Raw genomic sequence first — 22,064 nt, forward strand, 5'->3', positions numbered from 1 at the left:
TATTTCTTTGTCTCCTCATTTTGTCAGCCTCCTTGTGTCTGCATACTAAGTAGAGATGCTTTGATCTCCTGTCCTAGCACACGTGTTAGGATGTATGGGGCAGAGCTTTTGGAATTGCCAGGGCTGGGCAACCTACTTCCCTGCTTTGTGGCTTGTGAGGAAAAAGTCAAAGAGGGAACAATGCCACTGTTGTGGTGATTTCTGAGGCTTGTCTGGCACCTTTTCCAGTCACTTCATCCACTTCCCATATGCAACTGGTGCCCCTCTAGCTGCTGTCCTGGTTGTGATTCCCAGGGTTGAGTGGGTGTGTACATGGTCCAGGCTCTCCTGAGATACTAGCAGTTTCTTCTGCCACCCTAACGCCCCACTGAGTTTTCAGCCGGAAGTTATGAGGCTTTCTTTTTCTCAGCACTGGAACCCTGGGCTACATGGTCTGGCCTGGGGCTGGGATGGTTGGCTCACAAGGTGTCCCCCTGATTTTTATCACCACACATGAATGTGGGATCACCCATTCTACTGGCCACTGCTGCCTCACCACCCCTGGCTCACCACTGCAACACTGCATCCTCTCCGCCTCTACTCTCAGTCTCTGCCCCTCCTACCCATCTGGATTAATATAGCTTCTTTAAATCCTTGGTCGTCAGATATCCATACAGCTTTGGGTGTTTTTCTGGGTGATTTTCTGGCAGTTCTTGGTGTTTTTCATTTTGAAGTTAGTTGTGTTCCTTCTTACGGTTGCACGATGAAGTGAAGCATGTCTACCTACACCTCCATCTTGACTGGAAGCCCCCACAATAGTATTTTTGCTTTGTCAATAATTTTTAAACACAGTTATATTTCACCATTCCTTTAAAAATATTATATAATGATAATATTAACTTGGGATATAGAAAAGCAAGGTTCATTCTAACATTTCGACATTCTTTCAAATGCCTTATCTCATTACATCCACACAACAGAACCCTATGCAAAAGCCAAACATTCCCTTCTGACAAATATATGGGGAGTGAAAGTGAGTCCACAGTGAATTACAGTGATTTGCTCATGGAAGTAGCAAGACAGCTATCACACTGGAACTGGAATCCAGATCCGTTAATTCGTAGTCAAACTGAGCCCTACAGTAAATAATAAGATGACACTAAGACAACTTTCTGCCACAAAACTGCCCTGCAATACAGATGGGGAGTTAATGACAATCCATATGGATGTCATCAGCACTGAGTACTTTCTTTTTGTTTCAGTAGATGTTGATTTTCTTTATCTATACTATGTAATAGTCACTTCAGATATATGTTTGGATTCCCCAAACAATACTTTAATTTACCAATGAATTCCACAATAATTTTGTTTAATCAGTGATACCAATCAATCAACAGACATCTGTTGAGTATCTGTTGCATGCTAAAATTATACTCTGAAAGGAGGAGAGTAGGTGGGGATACACAGAATGAATTAATATATAATTAATATTAATGTAAATAAATATTAATAGTAATTAATATATAATATATACTTTATGTTAATGTAAAGTTTAAAAGACAAGAAATACTGATAGAAACAAATTAGCAGTATGAGACAATATATGGTATCACACATGATACAATCCAAAGGAGGAAATTCTGTAGGAAAAAGGCAGAAATGTTGGCTGTGGATCTTAGCACAAAAGACAAGAACCAGAGCAATAAAGTTCACTTCCACTGACTACAAAATGGACCATAAGCTCAATCTTTCTAACAAGTTTCCTGAAAGACCCATCATCAACAAATAGGAGAGAGCTGCATTCCTCTCTTCTAATGTTAAGCACTCTGCTTTCTCTCTTTCATGGTTTGTTTCACCAAGTTTTTGGTATTTTACTATAATTGAGAGATTCTAACATTAAAAAATAAATTGGATTTACATCTATGAAAGTACTTGTAAATGAGTGAAAGAAGGGTACATAAGCTGCTTTGGATACTAGGAGTTTTAAATTCACTGAACTTCAGCTGGGAGAAAACTTTATAATGAATCAATTTTTTTTTAGATTTTATTTACTTATTTTAGAGAGAGGGGAAGGGAGAAGGAAAGAGATGTGAGAGAAACATCAATGTGTGGTTGCCTCTCACACACTCCCCACCAGGGACCTGGCTCGCAACCCAGGCATGTGCCCTGCCTAGGAATTGAATCGATGACCATCTGGTTTACAGGCCAGCACTCAATCCACTGAGCTACATCAGCCAGGACTAATTAATCCATCTTTTGACTATTTAAATACATCTCAGATATACCACACTAAAAAACTGCAGAGACAATACATTTTTATATGGTTATATTCTTTTTCCAAATGAACATTTTGGTATTGATAAGTTAAATACAATTTTACCTTTCAATAATAAAAATGAACACGTAAGGACAAATTGGTCCAAACTCCTGTGACATCCAGGATTTAGCAGTCCCTTTACTTGTATATGCAAACCTCAAAGTGCAATACCCACATGACTGCTGATGGGAATAGCTGAATGAGTGACTGGTGGGTCTGTGCAGGAGGTCAGGGGAGGTGTTCACACAGTCACCTGGAGGTGATGTGAATCATGGTGCTGAAATGATCACATATGTATGCGAGGATTAAGAATTTAGACACCAAACACCCCAAGAACCTCTGATCCCCTCTGAAATGCTTTATTAAATCCAAGTCCCAGGACTGGCTTTAAAGCTCTGCCTAATAATCTATCTCTTCAGCAACTCAGGACTGATACAGAAGCTTACCTTCTACATAAATCTAAATTAATTCCCAGTTGTAATCCCCAGCTGGTTGACATACAACCTGGGAGTTTGAGCAACCAGTTTAGTTAAGTATTTGGAAGCCACACAAATCCTACTTTACCTGCCTGTCACCCTTTCTCCTCTCAACAGTGTTTTTTCTACAAATTGATTTTCAAGACGAAAATTCACTGCTGCTTTGGACCAATGACTGCCCTCAGGCATTCGGGGAAGCCGGAAACCGTGGAGTTTATGGATCTGCCCCCTCACCACTGTGGAAATGAGGCTGCTCTCTTACTCACTGGGCTGTTGAGTGCCTTCCCATTGTCCTGTTTTCACTAAACCAGTTCTCGTTGGTGTTGGGAAGTGAAGGTGGGGAGTAGTATTCTGTGCTTGTTTATTTTGGTCTTTCATGCTAAAGGCATTCACCAAATGACTAATACACCTGCAAGTCTCTTTTTATTTAAGTGTGAGGCATTAAAATGGGATTGGAAGCTTTTTGTGTGGCAAGATTTTGTGGAATTGTGGCTTTCCTCTGACCATTTCATTTGGGCTCCTAAATATCTGCATATTTAGTGCTCGACCCTTGGACCAATTAGCTCAAATAACAATGTTCTGTTTGTGCCTGTAAGACTACCCCGGCTTCTGGCTTTCTGAAATGGGGCTGGAGGAAAGGGGCGCAAATCTCAATGTTCAGTGTGTAGACTCCCACTAAATCCCCCTTTATTAACCTACCTGAGTGTAGAGTATCCTTGATTCAATACAGAACACAGGTTGCAAACACAAGGCCTGCAGGCCAAATCCGGCCCTCCACCTTGTTTTATCCACCCAGCACCTTGTTTCTACCTGGCCGCAGCACCAAACTCTCGCTTAACTGTTAAGGAGTAGTTACATTTATACAGTCTTACAATTACATTCAGCCCTTTGAAGGCAACAGAGAGACTGACATGGCCCCCAGTGAAAAAGGGTTTGACACCTCTGTTAAAAAGTGTTCAGATAAACACATGGCTACCCAGCAGGAAACATTTCCAATTTCTCTTGAACTAAGGTTCTGAGTGATTATTAGTTTCCTACAATTAGATTCATTTCCCCAGTATTTGACTGGCAAAAGGGAAGTTGATACCATTTTCCTTTAGCAAGTGACTATTAACACTGGTTATCAAGATTAGAATTTTGCAGAACAAGGATCCAATTTCTAGCTTCTGGAATGTGGAGAGGATGGCTCAGTATTGGTGGCTTTTTCACCTACCTTCCTAATCACTGGGATATATACTTAGGTATTCATTTTTCAGCTTTCTGATGTTTAAGAGATTGGTATGGCCGTGGCCATGGATCCAGACCTAGACCACTACAGCTCAGTGGTGGCTTGCCTAACTGGTCAGTTTATATGTTGGATGCATCATTTCAAGATATCCAGCTTAGAACCTGTTTATCCTTTCCATTGATTGTATAAACACATCATTGCTTTACTGAATTTCTTTCTGCTTAAAATACCTGGAGTGGTCGCTATTTCCTGTACATTTCTGGAATTTTCTCTGTCATATTTTGGACCTTGTAGATTAATCCTCTAATTAATGTCTCTGTCTCTGTCTCTGTCTCTCCTTCTCTCTCTCTCTCTCTCTCTCTCCCTTCCTCCCTCCCTCTGTTGTTATTTAGATTGCCTCTATCTGTATCTTTTTCTGTAGTACCCATAACTTTAGTTTCTTCCTCTGCCCTAAGCAAGTACCGCTCATGTCTGTACTTTCCATGGTGCTCTCTTCCATTGCTTTCTTTTCTTTTCCCCATTCTTCATATTACATACTGGAAGGGGGCTACATTTCTTTTATTTCTTTATTATCATTTTACTACTAGAGGAGATTTCTGAGGAGATTTATGAGAAACTCAGGTGTTAAATCTCCTGTGTTAAGTCAGAAGTTTTTGCTGTTGCTAATTAATCATCTGAATACCTTTTTGCTAAGGAATGCATTTAGAATCCATAATAACATTAAATGCTATGTCTCTGAGTGTTACAGAAGGATGATGATTCTGAAAAATTTTAAAAGATGAAGATTCTTGTGTTTTGTAAGTGTTCTGCAGTTTCTTGAATTTTTTTATTCACCTCCTTCTTACTCGAGTGCAAACAGGAAGGCATTCTGCTCTGCATCTCTGCTTTGTGCTTCACTGCACCAGTGCCTGATGCAGTTGGAAGCGAGGCCGATGCAGCCAGTTATTGAGTCAGCTAGGCAGCAGAAAACCCCTTGAAATTCAGTGATTTATTTTCTGGAAATAACACTCTTGTCCAAACAAAGAAAGGAAGAATGTAGCTCACTATGAAATAAAAGAGAAGAATCTTACCAAAATTTTATGCATTTTAAGTTTACAGATATTTTAAGCTTCAGATTTGGTCACAATTTTATAAGACTGTCATTTTCTGCATTTTAAAATTCAGGTTAATACATGAGTCTTCAAAAAGGGATCCTTTCCCTACATGTATTCTGAAAATTTTAAGGCAAAAGCCTCGCACTACCGTAGCCCCCTCGCTCACTTCCTTCTGCAACTGCCCTGAGTTCACTGTCAATGGCAAAACGGCCGACTATGGATGCCATAGTCTACAGGTCTGGTGATTGCTACAGAGGGCACATTCTGTCTATTCGAGCATCAAAATCAATGCCTCTTAAATGCTCGAACTGTAGAATGGTGAATAGCTAAAAATGATTCCACACCATTGGTTTATGTGGATACTGTCAATTTTGACTTTTAACAGCCCCACAATTCCATTTAACAGACTAAATACCAAACAGATTTAAAATTCAAATCATTCACTCAAAATTTTTACATGTCAACAGACAGAACTTGAAAAAGAGATGACAAATGAGGCATTAGAAAAGATAACTCTAATCAGTTGTGGTAAATTAAATAATGCCTTACATTTTTTTCACTACTATAATCAACATTCTTTCTTAAACACAAGGTCATCACCATGCTGATCTTTCTGTATAAAAGACAAAGGACAGAGTGAAAAGACTAAAATATGCACACTTATTCTTATTTTATTTTATTTTTTGTATCTGTTCTTTTTCATTGTTGTTCAATTACAGTTGCCCCCATTTTATCCCCACTACTCTCCCCTTCCCTACTCACCCCACCTCCCACATTTATTTTTAGAAATGGAAAATCTTTCATTGATTTCATTATAAGTAAGTTTAGAACCAGAATCAATTTTAAGAAATTGTGTGTTCTGTATTTAGAATTAGCCTAGACAGTGTTCTGTTGGTCAATAACATAAAAGCTGATTATAGAGCAATTTTGATTCAGTAGCGAGAGACTAATGCATGAGAATCTTTAATCTGGGCCATGACAATGATTCTTTAGCATAGCCTTTAAAGCAGAAATTTCTCCTAGTGCCACAGTGTTAACACACAAGATGGAGAGGAACTGATTGACAAAGGATTCAGTCCGTATCAGGCGGAGCCACTCAGCAAGTTAAATTAATGTCTAACCACTATACTGCACACCTGAAACTAATATAATATTGAATGTCAACTGTATTAAAACTTTTTAATAAAAAAATATATTAAATCCCAGCTGAGATCACTTTCAACTCTCTAAAAGACTTCTCCAAACATACTCTATAATAAAATAATTAGATATTAAAATGTTTTGTCATAATACAATTCATGATCTTTTTTTTCTGGAAGGTAGACTACTTAGTTGTGAGGGAAACTACAACATACTCATTAGTTAATATAAGAATACAATATGAAACAATCTAATACAATATATGATATATTGTCACTATATATAATTATGTAAATGATATAATTTATATCAATTATAAACTGTTGCCAATTCCTTTTAAAAACAATGTGCATAAATGAGAAAAAGAAAGAGAAAATGATTTAGAAGTCTGATTACATATTAACTGAAAAGTAAGTATTTTAAAAGAAAAAGGTAAGTTCATAGGGATTGTGATTTTTAAAAATAAGTAACAGTGAAAATGGCTTTCCAGTTTCCAGGCTCACGGGTGAGCACACAGTACTTAGAACGGCTGTGTGTCTTGGCCCAGTCAGGCCTGTAATCATTTCCTAAGGATGCTCATAATTCATATGTTTTCTTCTACTTCCACTGCCATAGCTCCAGGTTATGACCATACCTCAGGGCTGCAATGACACTGTCTCCTCGTATTGGTCATATGTCTTCTAGTTTTCCTTATTCTGTTCCCCAGGGGACATCGCTTCCCAATGCTTTCCTTTCACCATGTTGTTTCCAGACTTAAAAACATTTAATGGGTCTCTAATAGCACATAAGATCCACTATTATCTGTTTTTTCCACTATTATCTGTTATCTAAAACAGTAATCTTTTAAATAAACAGTTTATTTTAAAATAATTTCAGATTTACAGAGGCATTAAGTTCAGCTCAGTTCTCCTAAATTCTTAATGTGGTTTTCCTTAATAGTAACATTCTATATAACCCTGGCACATTTGTCAAAACTAAGAAATTAATAAAAAGCATACTATTATTAACTAAATTACAGGTTTTATTCAAATTTCATGGCTTTTCCATTGATGTCCTTTTTCTGTTCCAGGATTTAGTGTAAAATTTATAAATAATCTAGACCAAATTGTTATTTCTTACTCAGAAGGAAATAGGAGGCGATTATTCATGTAATTTATCTAGGGTCATAAACTAATTAGTGGCAGAAGTAATATGAGCTACAGTCTCCCAGTATCTTGTATTGGTCATTTGTTTAGTCAGCCAGCAGCAGTTAATGTGCTCTTAATTACCGCCACTTTGGAAATCAAGTAAGAGTATCAGAAAAAAACTTCTTTCTTCAAGAGCACACACGTGAGTGCACAAACAAAAATATGTCAGCAAACCCATAAGCACGCTAACTCCAAGACTTACTTACATGCTATACCCTACCCCAACAGCTCAGCCACACTCACCTGTGTTCTACCTTGAACTTCTAAATCAGATTTTACTTGAATTGATTCCATAGCCAAGAAATGTCTAAAAGTTACTTTTCTATTTAGCCTTCTAGCTGAAATGTAAACACCTAAAAAAATCAGAAAGTGTTCTTTATTGTTTGTTAATTGCAAAGTAAACATTGACCTTCAAGTCACCTGAAATGGTGCATTTTTAAGGAAGAAAGAAAATGGGAAATATGGGTTAGTTTTCCCTTTTGCTTTAGATTATGCTCAATTATTTTTGTAACTAATTTTCACATCACAGTAATTTAGATAATGTGGAGAATTTACTTGAACTTGGCATTATTTATAAATATACTATTTATGGCCAATAAAATAGATATTATTTATACTTCATAAAAATTCCTTTTTATGTATGAAATTAATAATGTCATAATATAAGAACTATTGACATGAATCAGATCTGTGCTTTTGAATTCTGAAACCTAAACTAGGTAGTTAACTTTTTAGCATTACTGTCATGGGAAAAAAAGAAACACCCTCGTACATAAGGAATGTGTCCAAATATAGAACTGGCAATACTCCTACATTCAATCTTAGCCTAATCATATCGGGCAAACCTATGCCAAATAATCAACCAAACCATAAAGAAAACAATGTCACAATTGTCAGAGGCACTGTTTCATTTCATATCTATGAAATAATAAAAATATGATTGCATGGACTGACGGAGGTGGGATATTCTAAAGGTTAAAAAACTAGTCCAGATTATGTTTTAAAATTAGGAAGGCTTATGATTTCCAATGTTTAGAATTACATTTTCTGTGGAAAAAAATGCTATTTGATACAGCAGGGAGACAAAGGAAGAAAGAGCAGGATAAAAATTTCTAAATGAGTAAAATATCTTACTCAGTTTTACTAGACATGACTTATATTGGCATATTTAAAAGTGAGATATTAATGTTGTTGTCTGTAATTAGAAAAACAGAAATATAATTCTTGAGACACAGCTCAAGTTTTCCTTTTGGGAAAATTATTAAGTCATTTGTCTTATTTTTTTCTTTTGTAAAATATATCATTTACTATTTTGATGCTTCTATAATGCATAAGATAATCAATAAAGTCATTTAAAACACCAGTTGAACAGTTTTTTCATCTGCCCAAATGTTTTTTATCTTCTTTAAATATCAAATCACTAGTGCATATGAGCATTTTGATTTCTTAAAAACATGAGGCTAGAGGTAACTACTAATTAAAAATTTCCTGAAGTTTGTTGAATGTCTTTTCCCACGTTAAGTACCTACAGGAAGGAGAGTAACTATTTACAATATAGTATCTCAGTCATATATAAAATCATATTGACAAAAGAATAGAAGCAGATTTTCTAACTGGTGTTTTTAACTCATGTTAATAAGTAACTTTTATGTGTAAAGAAGAATATACCCTAGTCACTTCCTGTTTCTTCAATTATTCCGTGCATATCTCAGTATGCTAGAAACATGCTCTCCTCAAAATTGCCTATAAAGTAAAATTCTGAATGGTAAGCCTGTGTTCGCAGTGACTTATATACACTAGACACAAAATGGTTTAGTCTCACAGAAACAAGACAGTTTTTTCTTTAACTTGGAAGCCTCTATTCGCCATAGCTTTGTCATATCCACTCATGTTTAGATCCATAGATACGGATACTGATATGGTTAGAAATATGAAGACACCAAGTAAATATTTTAGGAAGACCATACCTCTTCTTTCTTTCCCTGAGTAGGAAAGAACTCTAGGCTGGCAGAAATGCAAGCTGGTCATTCTTATATGTACTGAGACAGAAAAGGAGATTAGAGGAAATTTGGTCCTGTCAAAAATGTCCATGCTTAGAAAACGTCCCTGGGTTCAAATAATCTATAACATCTATTGACACTTTCAGTTTACAGGATTAATACATAAAAATACTATCATGTGCCCTGGCTGGCACAGCTTAGTGGATTGATCGCGGGGCTGCAAACCAGGCATCGCAGGTTCAATTCCCAGTCAGGGCACATGCCTAGGTTGCAGGCCATGGCCCCCAGCAACCGCACATTGATGTTTCTCTCTCTCTCTCCCCTCTCCCTTCCCTCCCTAAAAATAAATAAATAAAATCTTAAAAAAAAATTTTTTTAAAAATACTATCATGTTTTATTAGTTCAATAATTGTGTTGTGGTTGGTTTGCCAATGATAACCCTTCTTCTTCAGTAACCTCACTGGCAATTGTACATGGAGTTAGGTAGATGATGTGGCATGGACACATGTCTACATGGATTTTGAAAAGGACCAAATATCCTGCAAGTGGAAACAGAATCTCCTTTGATACAATCCCAGCTTGCTCCTACTGCTCTTTTCACCATTCTCTTACAGAGAAACCCACACATCAAGGCAAATTATATTCAGAATTATTGTTCCTTACCATTAGTTATGGATCCAAAAAGCTAATTGGCTATGATTAAGAACTCAGGCTTTAGAGTAAGGCAGCTATGAATTTGAATTCTGTGTGTTACAGGTGGCCTATCAGACCTTCCAAAATCTCAGTTTCTTCTCAGAAAAGTGAAGATAATAACAATCCTTAACTCACAGGCTTGCTGTGAAGATTAAATCAGGTAATGTGGATAAATTGCTTAGAGAAAATAATTCAATAAACATTTGCTATTACTATCATGACATTTTAGAGATAAAAGGTATCTTGGAGATCACCTCAGTCTTCTTCATTGTAGATATGAGGAGACCAAGCTGAGCAACACAGCAAGTTAGTGTCTGAACCAAGATAAGATTCAGTTCTCCTGACTCCTAGGATACAAACTCATATACAAAACACTAGAACACACACTGCTGTTTTCAGAGTTTTAAGCTTGGTGTTCATGGTCTAAAGATAGCTATAAGTTAAATATTACAACTTCTTGTATGCCCAGCTTTTTAATAGATTATATATAGGCAGCTCCATCTGAGGGCAGACTGCAAAGTGAGAGGATTATAGTCATCTTTATAAATACTCCTTGTTTCTCAGGACTGTTCCTAAATCTCCTCCTTAAGGCAAGGATTCTCCCACTTCTTAAATATAGAAATATAATTCAGTCATTGTTATGGACTTAATCTCTGGGTCCTCTCAAAATTCATTTGTTGAAACTCTACCTCTCAACATGGTATGGTATTAAAGGTGGGGCCTTTGGGTGACAGTTACAATTAGATGCAGTCATAAGGGTGGGGCCCTCATGGATAGAATTAGTGCCCTTATAGGAGTCATTTGAAAGCTTGCTTCCTCTCTTTCCCCTTCATGAGCAAACAGAGAAAAGTTGAGCATCTGCAAACTATAAGAGGGCTTGCACTAGACCCCAGTCATGCTGGCAATGTGATTCCCAATTTCCAGCCTCCACAACTGCTAGAAATGTATTTCTGTTGTCTGAAAGTAACCCCATCTATTGTTCTATGTAACAGCAGCACAAAATGACTAGGACTGTCCTGTAGCAGGTTTCTCTTTTCAGGAACCTAGATCTTTACTCCCAGTAACAATGCTTTAGAAGGCAGAGCACCCACCTTGCAGAAGTTCTTTTCTGCCCAGATTTTCTTTATAATATATTCATTAAAAGGTATGCTTAACTCACAGGCTTGCTTTCCTTTTTTCTATTTATAGTTGATCTATTTCTGGACTCTTCAGAATGCCTATTTTTCATTCACAGTGAAAGTGAAATGTCTATTTAAACCAAAATGTCTTTTGACCACTGCTACATAAACAGTTCATCATATCCAGGATGTACAGTGAAGCAGGATAGGGGAGTAGCTAAGTGCAAAATATGAGTAGCGTTGGTACTATAGTTCCAGGTTGATTTTAATCCTCAGATCTTCCACTGTTGTAAGCAGAACATTATCCTATTCTCTAAAAAAAGGGTCTACTTCAGAATCCCTAGAACTTGTTAGCAAAGATGGAGTAAGGATGCCAATCAGCTGACTTTAAAAGAGAAATTATCTTGGATTGTCCAATGGACCCAATGCAATCACAGAGTCCCTAAGAGTAGACAAGAAGAAAGAAGAGTCAGAAAAAGAGATGTGGCAATGGAAGCAGCGTCAGAGAGATGCAACACTACCAGCGCTGTAATGAAAGGAAGGAAGCCATGAACCTAGGCTGTGGCGGCCTCTGAAATCCAGAAAAGGAAAGAAGACAGATGAAAGAGTGTAGCCCTGATGACAAACTGATTTTAGTCCAGGGAGACCCATATCAGACTTCTACCCTACAAAACTGTAAAATAATAAATTTTTGTCATTTAAGCCACAAAGTTTATGGTAATCTAATTAACATATATGTAATTACGTGCCCTTCCTTAAACTTGGGGATTTGCCAAGAAAACAGTTTTTATCACACAATTATAATTTAGTTATCAGAAAGAAGCCTTAGCTAATAAAAACTTTGCCCAAATTACCAAACCTGCATCTTTGGGATTGCCAGATGAGGTGTGTAATAACAGTTATTACACATCATTCAACATGGCTACACTTATTCAGTGTGAGACTCAAGTGTAGGACAAGATAGTTTGTTCCTTCACGGGAAAAACAAGATGAAGCAATAAATGAATCTCTATGTGTTTCAAGTATTAGGAGCTTTATACATATCATATTCAATCCTAACAATAAACTTCTGAATAGGTACCAATTTTAAAGATGAGAAAACTGGGCTCAAGGAAATTAAGTTATTAAATTTCACAGACAATACGTTTTAAAGGCTGGATTCCAACCTAAGAAGTCTTGTTCTAGAGCTTCTGCACTTAACCACCACCCTATCCTGCTCAGTTGTACATCCTCTGATATAGTGAGCTGTTTATAAAGAAGTGCTTGGTTGGCAACTTGGTTTTAACAGAAGAAGGGGTCTTTCACAGTGAATGAAAAATAGGCATTCCAAAAAGTCCAGAGATAGATCAAATGTAAAATGAAAAGGCAAAAATGTTTAAGGTATAAGGAAAACTTTGCATCAAAGTAATTAGACAGCCTTTCTACATTTTCAGTTTGTATGTGGCAAGAAATTACAATTAATAATTTGCGCAGGCAAATCATTTGATTATTCATGCCATTTCCAAATCTGGTGAAACTGTCCATAGTAAAAGCAATTACTTCAATTTCACAGATCAGTAGCTTGATGTTAAAAGACAATTGTTTGTAACGTGTGTATTATTTTTAAATTTGGATGAGTGGGAAGAAAAATGGGTAAGTATTACATTCTTTGGGCAGAAATAAAAACATCAAACATAAAAAAATCAGAACTCATTAAAGATTTCTTTTGTTCCAGAAATTGAACTAGCAATAAACTGGTCTAGGTAAAGAGGAAATAGTTCTTGTGCATTACCGCATGCACTAAGATGACTCACACACTAAATCTGGAAAAATGAAGATCATCATATGAAAGTCATGGCCCTCATTTAAAAATCTTTATTCCTCATGTCCAAATGAATTTTTTTTTAAAGATTTATTTATTTATTTATTTTTAGGGAGGGAAGATAGGGAGGGAGAGAGAGAGAGAGAAACATCAATGTGCGGTTGCTGGGGGTTATGGCCTGCAACCCAGGAATGTACTCTGCCTGGGAATCGAACCTGGGACACTTTGGTTCCCAGCCCGCACTCAATCCACTGAGCTACACCAGCCAGGGAAAATGAATTTTAACATAAACAATATCTGACTATTTCAATTATAATAATCTATAGGAAACTCAGTTATTCATATCATATGAAATGTAAAATAGCTAACTTATATAATAGCAGGTAAATAATGTTCATGGGAACACACTTCATGATAATTAAAAATTACAAAAAATGCTATGTGTTCATCAATAGAAGTATAGATAAGTAAAATTAAAATATGGTGTAGTCATAGACTGAACTGTTTTACAGTAACTAAAACATTTAGCTACAGGTGTATGTCTCAGCATGGATAGATCTTAAAGTATGAAATTTTATGAAGTTAGAGAAAGGTTCACACAGTAACATATCACATGGATTAAAACATGTAAAATAAAATTGTATTTTTATGTATATATATATGAGAAAATTAATGTATAAAACACCAGACTTTGGCCCTTGCTGGTGTAGCTCAGTGGATTGAATGCAGGCCTACAAAACCAAAGAGATGCTGGTTCAATTCCCAGTCAGGGCATATGCCTGGGTTTCAGGACAGGTCCCAAGTTGGGTACGTGTGAGAGGCAACCACACATTGATGTTTCTCTCCTCTTCTCCCTCCCTCCACCCTCTCTAAAACTAAATAAATAAAATCTTTTAAAAAATAAAAAATAAAACACCAGACTTTGAAACACACCAATTCATTAGGGTATTTTTCACAATGAAAGGGAGGAAAGTTCTGAAGGACATGTATAATTTATTTTAGTAAGTAATAACTGAAGTAAATATAATGAAGTATTAAACCAGTGTTGAGATTAAGGGTATTATTTCTTATAATTTTTAGCACTTAAAGTATTTATAAAGTTTTTTAAAAATCAGCTACTTAAATATATTAAGCAAGATGTATTTGGAATAAATTATTCATGAAATTATTTAAATTTATCATAATATCCAAATAATTCACTCTCTCAAAATGTATGATAATCATACAGTCTTACTAATGTATGATAATCATATAGTCTTACTAACAATAAATTCAGTATACTCTGAAGTTTTCAAGATGACCAGACAATATTGGACATTCTACAGGGTTTAATTCAGGTGAAAAAATTCAAAAATTTTGAGCTCTTATGAGCTTAAAACTTAGTTTTATTTCACAAATTCTGACTTACTCTAAGAAAGTGCAATTTTGTCTCCTATTAGAGCACATCCTTCAGATGTCAATCCTGGCTTTCACTGTGAACGTCCTAATGTACACTCTACACCTGCGGGATCATAGATCACCTGTGCAGTGACGAATGTAACAATTATACAGCTGAACTGTATAGATTGGGGTGGATGATACAAATAGAAAGTACTTAATCAGAAAAAGATTCAGAATCTGAAAACCCAGATACACCAAAATCATATACCTATATTTAATTTGCTAGAAACTTAACCAGGAGCCAAGGTGTTTTTCATGGCATCCCAGATTGAATGGTTAAGAGTCACTGGTCCAACCATTCTTCTCTAGCATGGGAAGACAAGTTAAAAGCAAATGATTGGGACTCTAGGGTCTCATAAATCAGCTGTGCTTCTATCAAAAACTGAAGGATAAGATTACCTGCTCCCAATTACTAATTTGCTACTCCTTCCCCCTCCTAATCTGTTCTTTCTACAACTTTAGTGATCTTTTTAAAGTGCAAATCTGGTCAAGTCACTCCTCTGCTTAAAACTCTTCAATGTCATTGGTTTCTCTTAGTGTTAGGTTGAAACCCCTTAACTTGACTAACCAGCATTGGCTGGTCTGACTTCAGTTTATCTCTTCATCCTCATTTTAATCCATTCCTTCTCCTGCTTTAGTACTCTAATGAGGGTCTCTTGATCTCAGAATTAGTCTATTTAATTAATTGTTTGCTTTGATACATCTAGCATTTAGTCTATGGTCTCCTTCAGGAGGCCAGAGACCATATTTCATATTGATGAGGTTCAGAGTTATAACATTAGTGCATATCACAGTGCTTGGAATATAGTAGGTACTCAACAAGTATTTGTTAAAAGAAGAAAATGAGGGAGAAACACAGAGAAATAGAAAAGAAAAGGGTTATTTGAGAATAGACTAAATGTGCAAATATGTTTATAAAACATCAGTAGGAATTAGACGACTTGGTGTCAATCAGAGAAACTGTCCCTACACAGCAGCTCAGTGTGTCTATCTTTGCTCCATTTTTGTTTTTTTGGGGGGGAGGGGGAGAGCAGACAAAACAGAACAAAATGCTCTAACACTTGCAGTGCTTGAAATGATTCAATTCTTCAGGCCTATTGATTAAAAATAATCACAAACTCAATTAATGTGAAAAAGATTATGAAAACTCAGAGACAGCACCCAACGCACAAACCCTGGTGTGGCTGTGGGGTTTCCTTTGATGGTCTCCTGTAAACAAAGTCAGCTAAAGCTGTGATGGCGAAGCTCAGGGTGTGAACTCCTAATACAGTTATTTATTCTTTACACAATACTTTTAAAAATTGAGTTTCCATAGCAGATGTAAATATACACTGTGTTGCACAGACATGAAACATAAGTACGAGTACTGTGACAGGAAACATCATAACTGTGGTAAGAGGATACAGATGAGGTAGTTGGTCTTCAGAAACTTTTCCTGAATTCATGGTCTAGCACAGTGTCAGAATCACCAAGATAGAGAGCCTTCTAAAATTCAACTTAATATAGAAATTGTTGTCTGATCATCTATAATATGGCCCAAATTGTGTAAGAAAATTGGAAGAAACTTTTAAAAGGCAAACCCTATAAAAAGACCCTAAAAATGACAGGTAGTTCACAAGCAACTTTCTCTTATTTTATATTTGTAATTTCAATCTCCTTGCTCATCTGCTCCTCAGGATTCTAGAAATCCAGATGGTCTGGAAAACATCATCTAAAAAATTTTAACTTCCCTCTATATAATTGTGCTACCAAAAACTTCAAAGTATCAGCATATCATTTATTCTTACAATGAAATTTTGTTACCTTTATATTCAGATTTTCTGCTTAAGGGTGTTTTTGTAGCCATGTTAATAAAAATGTCAGTAATCTCTATTTTTACATTATGATTTTACAGTAATTTCTAAGTCATCTGAATGATGCACTAATTGAAGAGCTTGCACACAATACCTAGCAGAAAGCCAAAGTGTAATGGGGGGAGACAGTCATACTGTTTTGTTATTCTAGAGAAGTCCATCTTGTTATTGCATTTACTCATTAATTCAGTAAATATTTATAGAAGGCTTATGATGTGCTAAATATTGTTGTAGGTTCTGGGTATAGAATGATTAGCCAAGAAGATGTGGTCGCATCTACCAGGCGCAAAATAAGGGTGAATTCAGCTGTCAAAAATGTGTGGAGTTGTTAGGTAAGAACTTTATAATAAATAGGGTTGAAGTTTTACTCTGTACCCAGTGTATATTTCATTTGAGAGAGTCCTTATTTATATTCATTATTCAAAAGAAAAAAAGAAGACCAATAACCTTCTCTATCTTATTCTTTTGATTTTCATAAATATTGAGGAACATTTTGAAAATACTAGGATTTCTAGTGCAGTGTGGACCCTTTAATTTGCTCCTCTACATTTTAAACAGATATACCTCAGAAGCACAGAGACTGCAGGAAATGACCAACCTGTATTTACCTCTCAGTCAAGTCATGTTTGCCCTGAACTCTCTCAGGGTGCAAATACAACTATTGTGTCACAATTGCTACTTTTCAGACTGGGCAGATCTACTCACATTGTCTTAGATAACAGCAGAACAAAGAAAAAGAACAGGGGCTTACAAATGACAGGATATCAACTCAAGGCAGTGCCAAAGACAAGGGGAGGAGATCAGAGAATACTTACTGGTAAGTGGTTGGGCTGACATTGATGCGACGAGGGTGACTTCCTGATTCAAATTTGCTTGCCAGAGTGACATTATTTCCAAACAGGCAATATCGGGGCATTCTTACCCCAACAACTCCAGCCAGCACGGAGCCTGAGTGAATGCCTATCCTCATCTAAAATTAAAAAAGAAAAAAATATATGTTTTCATTGGGTGTGCAATTATTTTAATGGGAAGTACTGCTAATTATAAAAACCATTCAACTATGAACTCCTCAAAGATCTTGGTCATTTTTGTTGGCCCACTAGCTGCATGAACATGTATGTTGTGGAATAAATAAATAAATACATTTATTATAGGAAAAAACTACATTTAATTTGCTACATAAAACTAATTATGTTACAAGTTAAATCAGGTTTCATTTGTTTCATACATGATAGGCTCTAAACATAGAAAACATATTATTCTTCTTCTAGTTATATTCTTACACAAAACCCAATTTTCCTTCATATCATTAAATACAATTCTCAATTAAATATTTATCTATTTGTTTATTTTATTTTGGCATTGGATTTCTCCCATGAGAGAAGGATCCATACCTATTTCATTACTGCTGAATATTCAACACGAGCCCTGTACCGAGGGTAAAGTAGGCACTTAGTAGTAAGTGATGAGTGCTGAATAAATTGCCTAAATTCCCCAACACAGAATTGAAATGAAGTTACAAAGAATTCAACCCTTGACTCCGTCAAAAAGAGTTGATTGAACACCTGAAGAGTAAATAAGTGCTGTATATTTTACTCTCTGAGAATCTGATAAATATCTGTGTGGTCCATGCCTTGAAGGGGCTCTCAATGTGCAGTTATTATACACTTAAATGAGATTATAGTAATGAAATTGTATCCAATGAACTATACCAAAATAACCAAAGCTAATGGTGACTACCTGGAAGATGCTGTCCTTTTTCCTAGGAGAATGTGAGTGACTCTGGGAGAACGGGAGGACCCTAACCCTAACCCCTAGATGCCCACTAGGCAGGCAGTGTCAGTGCTTCGCTCCCGTGTGCTACTGCTGTGACAGCTGTGAGGAAGACAGCTTAGACTAACTGCCATCATCAGACTGGAGCCTTCTGCGTGTATCCACCAATAGTAAGACAGGTTGAAACCAATATGATCCAGCTGATGTCCTAATAACCTCTTCATCTACTCCTTAAAAACTCATTCTAAAATTCATTTAAAAATTGAATATGCTAGGAAGAGCTGAGGTGCATTTGAGAAAGAAGAAAAACTTGAAATATTTGCCCTATAAGATATCAAGTCTTTGTATAAACATATCTAGTTAGTACACAGATATCATGATATCGATGCATAGAGACATAAACTAATAAAACAAATAGCCCAGAAAGACTTTCATGCATACATAGGTGATTGACAAATGACAGGGTTGGCATTTCAGATTAGTGAGAAAAAGATGGCATTTCCATTAGGATATTCTGGATCATCTGTGTCTTCATGTGGAAAAAAAAAATCCAAGTACATTAAAGATCTTCATGTAGAAGGCACAATTTTACAGCTTTAAAATTAATTGTTTTAAATAAGTTAAAGGTCAATATGCATTATCAGTTAAACCCTAAAATACAGACACCTAAAACTGTAGACTTTTATTAGCCTCTTAGTTCCCAGGTGAGTGGCACAGATTATTAGGCAGCTAGCTCTGCTCCCCATGGCCAGTCAGGGACCAAGTTCTTATCATTGTGTTCCTCTTCATGTCTTGTCATGTGTATTTTTCTTGTTTAAAGAAAATGTGAAGCTGGGTCTGGAACATCCTCATGTTCCAGCTCAGGAAGTGGTGAGACAGGCAGCAGAAGTCCAGGGTATGGTACTGAAGACACCATTTGAGGTGATCTTTAGTCTTTTGTTTAGACCCATATTTACACCTGGTATCATTTTCCTTCTGCCTAAAAAAAGTTCCTTAATTTTTTTAAATTGTAGGTCTACTGGTGATGACTGGTGATTCTTTCAGTTTTATATGTTTGTAAAAAGTCTTTATTTTGCCTTCATCTCTGAAATATTTTTACTGGTTGTTGAATTCTAGGTTGATATTACATTGTGTCCTAAGCACGATTAAAGTAGGCTAGGCTAAGGATGATGTTTGGTAGGTTGGGTGTATTCAATGGATTTTCAACTCACAATATGTTTAACTTACAAAACATTTGTTGGGACATAATCCCATTGTGAGTCTAAGAGCATCTTTACATCTTTTTCTTCCGGCTGCTTTAAATTTTTCTATTTTTCTCTAGTTTTGAAAATTCAATCATGATTTCTTTTGATGATGTTTCCTTCATGTTTTGTGTTTGGAGTTTGTTCATTTTTTTTTAGATCTGTAGGTCATATAGTTTTCATCATATTTGGAAAAATTCAGACAATTTTTTTTCAAATATATTTTCTATCCACCCTCCCTCTTGGAGACACTAATTACATATTTATTAGGATGCAAGGAGTATTTCCAGTTTACTGATGATCTGTTCATTTAAAATATTTTTTCTCTCTGTTTATTTTGGATCATTTCTGCTACAATGTCTTCAAATTTACTAATCTTTTCTTCTGTAATGTATAATCTTTTGTTAATCATATCTGATATATTTTTCATCTCAGACATTGTAATTTTCTTCTCTAGAAGTTTAGTTTGGGATTTCTTTTCATCTTTCAGGTATTAAATTAACTTTCTAACATATGAAACAGTTTACATAATTTGTTAAATGTTCTCATCTGCTAATTCTAATATCTGTTTTAGTTATGTATCAGTTTGATTGACTGGGTAGATTTTCTCATCATTACGGGTCATATTTTTCAGCTCTTCTGCATGCCTTACAATTTTTGGTTGGATGTTAGATAGCATGAATTTGACTTTGTTGAGTGTTGAATATTTTTATACTCATAAATATTCTTGAGCTTTGTGGTTGAGATGCAATCAAGTTACTTAAAAACAATTTGTTCTTTTCAAGTCTTGCTTTTTAAGATTTGTTAAAGAAGTCTTGAGCAATGTTTCATGTAGGGCTAAATATTCCATACCACTGAGGCAAGGACCCTCTGAGTACTACACCTAATGCCCATGATTTATGAGGCTTTCCAGTCTTTCAGATGGGAAAAGGCATTTTTTTCTAAGTCCTGTGTGAATGCCAGGGGCTTTTTCTTCTAATCACTTCAGGTTTTTACCCCCTACTGGGCTCAGGTAGTTTTCTTACATGCAAAAATAGTCAGTACTTGCAGAGCATACAGGCAGTCTCTGAGAAGCTGTCTGGTAGTGTTCGTGCAACAGTCTCCTCACTGGTAACCGCCTGTGACCTCTGGCCTCCTTACTCTCCCCAGACTCTCAGCTCCATCTCTTCACCTCAGGACGACTGTTGAATGCTTCTTCGTTTTCTCCTCCCTGCACCACAGCCCAGATATCTCCCAAGGCAATATGCCAGGGAAATCACGTGTCTCATTTTATTTGTTTCCCGTCTCTGTCTCCCATGCCCAGTGTCCAATGTCATGAAAACTGGTGGGGGTGGTAGGCAGAGAGTTTGTATGTTTTGTCCAGATTTTTGTTTAAGTTGGGAGTGTAAATCCAGTTCATTACTCTTTATTGGCTGGAAGCAGATGTGAGATAGACTTTTTTAAAAAAGAAAGCAAGATATCTGAAAAAAAAAATAGGTTTATTTCTGGTGAGAGATTGTCTATTTGGATTTAAAGATAAACAAAATTTTGAGTGGTAATATCATTTTAAACAAGATAAGTGTAAAGCACTTTTCTCTAAAATTAGCATTTTCCAATATTATCATATTTTGGGGGTTTTCTGTTTCCCTTCAGAAGGCCTATTTTTATTAAATTACCTTGTGCAATACAGGCTTGGCTAAAAAATGCCAGACCGTGGATCTAAGATTGTCAGCCTGAGCCTATAATCACTATAGTGACATTTTTTTTAAAGCAGAAAAAGAGCATAAGTAAGTATCATGTTTATAAATTTTACAGCTTCTTTGTTCTGTGGTTTTGTTTGTTTGGCATTGTAAGTTATACAAATGAGTGAAAGACTTTATTCTCTTCTGTCAAGTAACTTGAAATTTTATGAAGATGAAAGTATTATTTCTTAAGAAAACAATATACATGTGGTCAACAAATATCACTTACAAAATTTTAGATATTGAAATCATTATTTTGCAATTTTACAAAAACTAAAACTAAAACATGCAAATATACCATTTTCCAATTAGAGACTATTAATAAAAACAAATTTCTTCTATGAGAAAAAGGTATATATTATAATGATGTCCATGCTTAATGTTGATAATTGAATTTCTTCAGTGAAAATTTAGTTCATTTAATGTCTAAGAAGTTCTATCTCTCAGACTAAAGGCAATGCATTTGCCATATATTTAAGCAAAAAAGAAATTAAAAATGAGTTTGGTTATTAAACATTAATAATTATTATCCTTTTTTATAAGCTATAACTTTTTTATTAATATCATAAAAACAAATAGTATATACAAGTTTACCTTTGAGAATAAAAGTACAATAACAACAAACTTCTGAGTTACAATGTAAAACTCTTGACTACACCATTAGAATCAACTTGGGGAGTTTCAAAATTGCAGTTTCGGATCTCACTCACAGAGATTCTAATTTAATGCATCTGGAATGAGGCTTGGGAATTGGGACTTTTAACCTTCTCTAGGGTTTCTAACATGCACCCAAAGTTCAAGAACCAACTACAAGTAGAACATTAAGTTTCACAGATATATTTACAAATTATCAATACTGCAAGAGCCAGTTGGTTTACATAGCACTACTCCTTCCCAACAGTTTTAGCCAACCAGCATTGTGTAAATTCCTTCACATACATAAACATATACATACTACCATTCAGTTTTGAGAAAGAAACAATATTCTATCCTGTTCCCAGGA

General features: G+C 35.7%; 1 protein-coding gene across 1 annotated transcript in view; it reads right to left on the reverse strand.

Moving 5' to 3' along the window:
* GUCY1A2 (guanylate cyclase 1 soluble subunit alpha 2) overlaps positions 1 to 22,064 on the reverse strand; it is a 324,528-nt gene that overhangs the window by 16,898 nt on the left and 285,566 nt on the right. Inside the window, exon 7 of the mRNA XM_045837914.1 lies at positions 17,142 to 17,296. Within this exon, the coding sequence (XP_045693870.1) occupies positions 17,142 to 17,296 (155 nt within the window). The remainder of the gene's footprint in view (positions 1 to 17,141; positions 17,297 to 22,064) is intronic.

The sequence above is a fragment of the Phyllostomus hastatus genome, unplaced genomic scaffold (assembly GCF_019186645.2).
Source record: "Phyllostomus hastatus isolate PE091 unplaced genomic scaffold, TTU_PhHast_1.1 phas_contig_113, whole genome shotgun sequence".
NCBI lineage: Eukaryota > Metazoa > Chordata > Mammalia > Chiroptera > Phyllostomidae > Phyllostomus > Phyllostomus hastatus.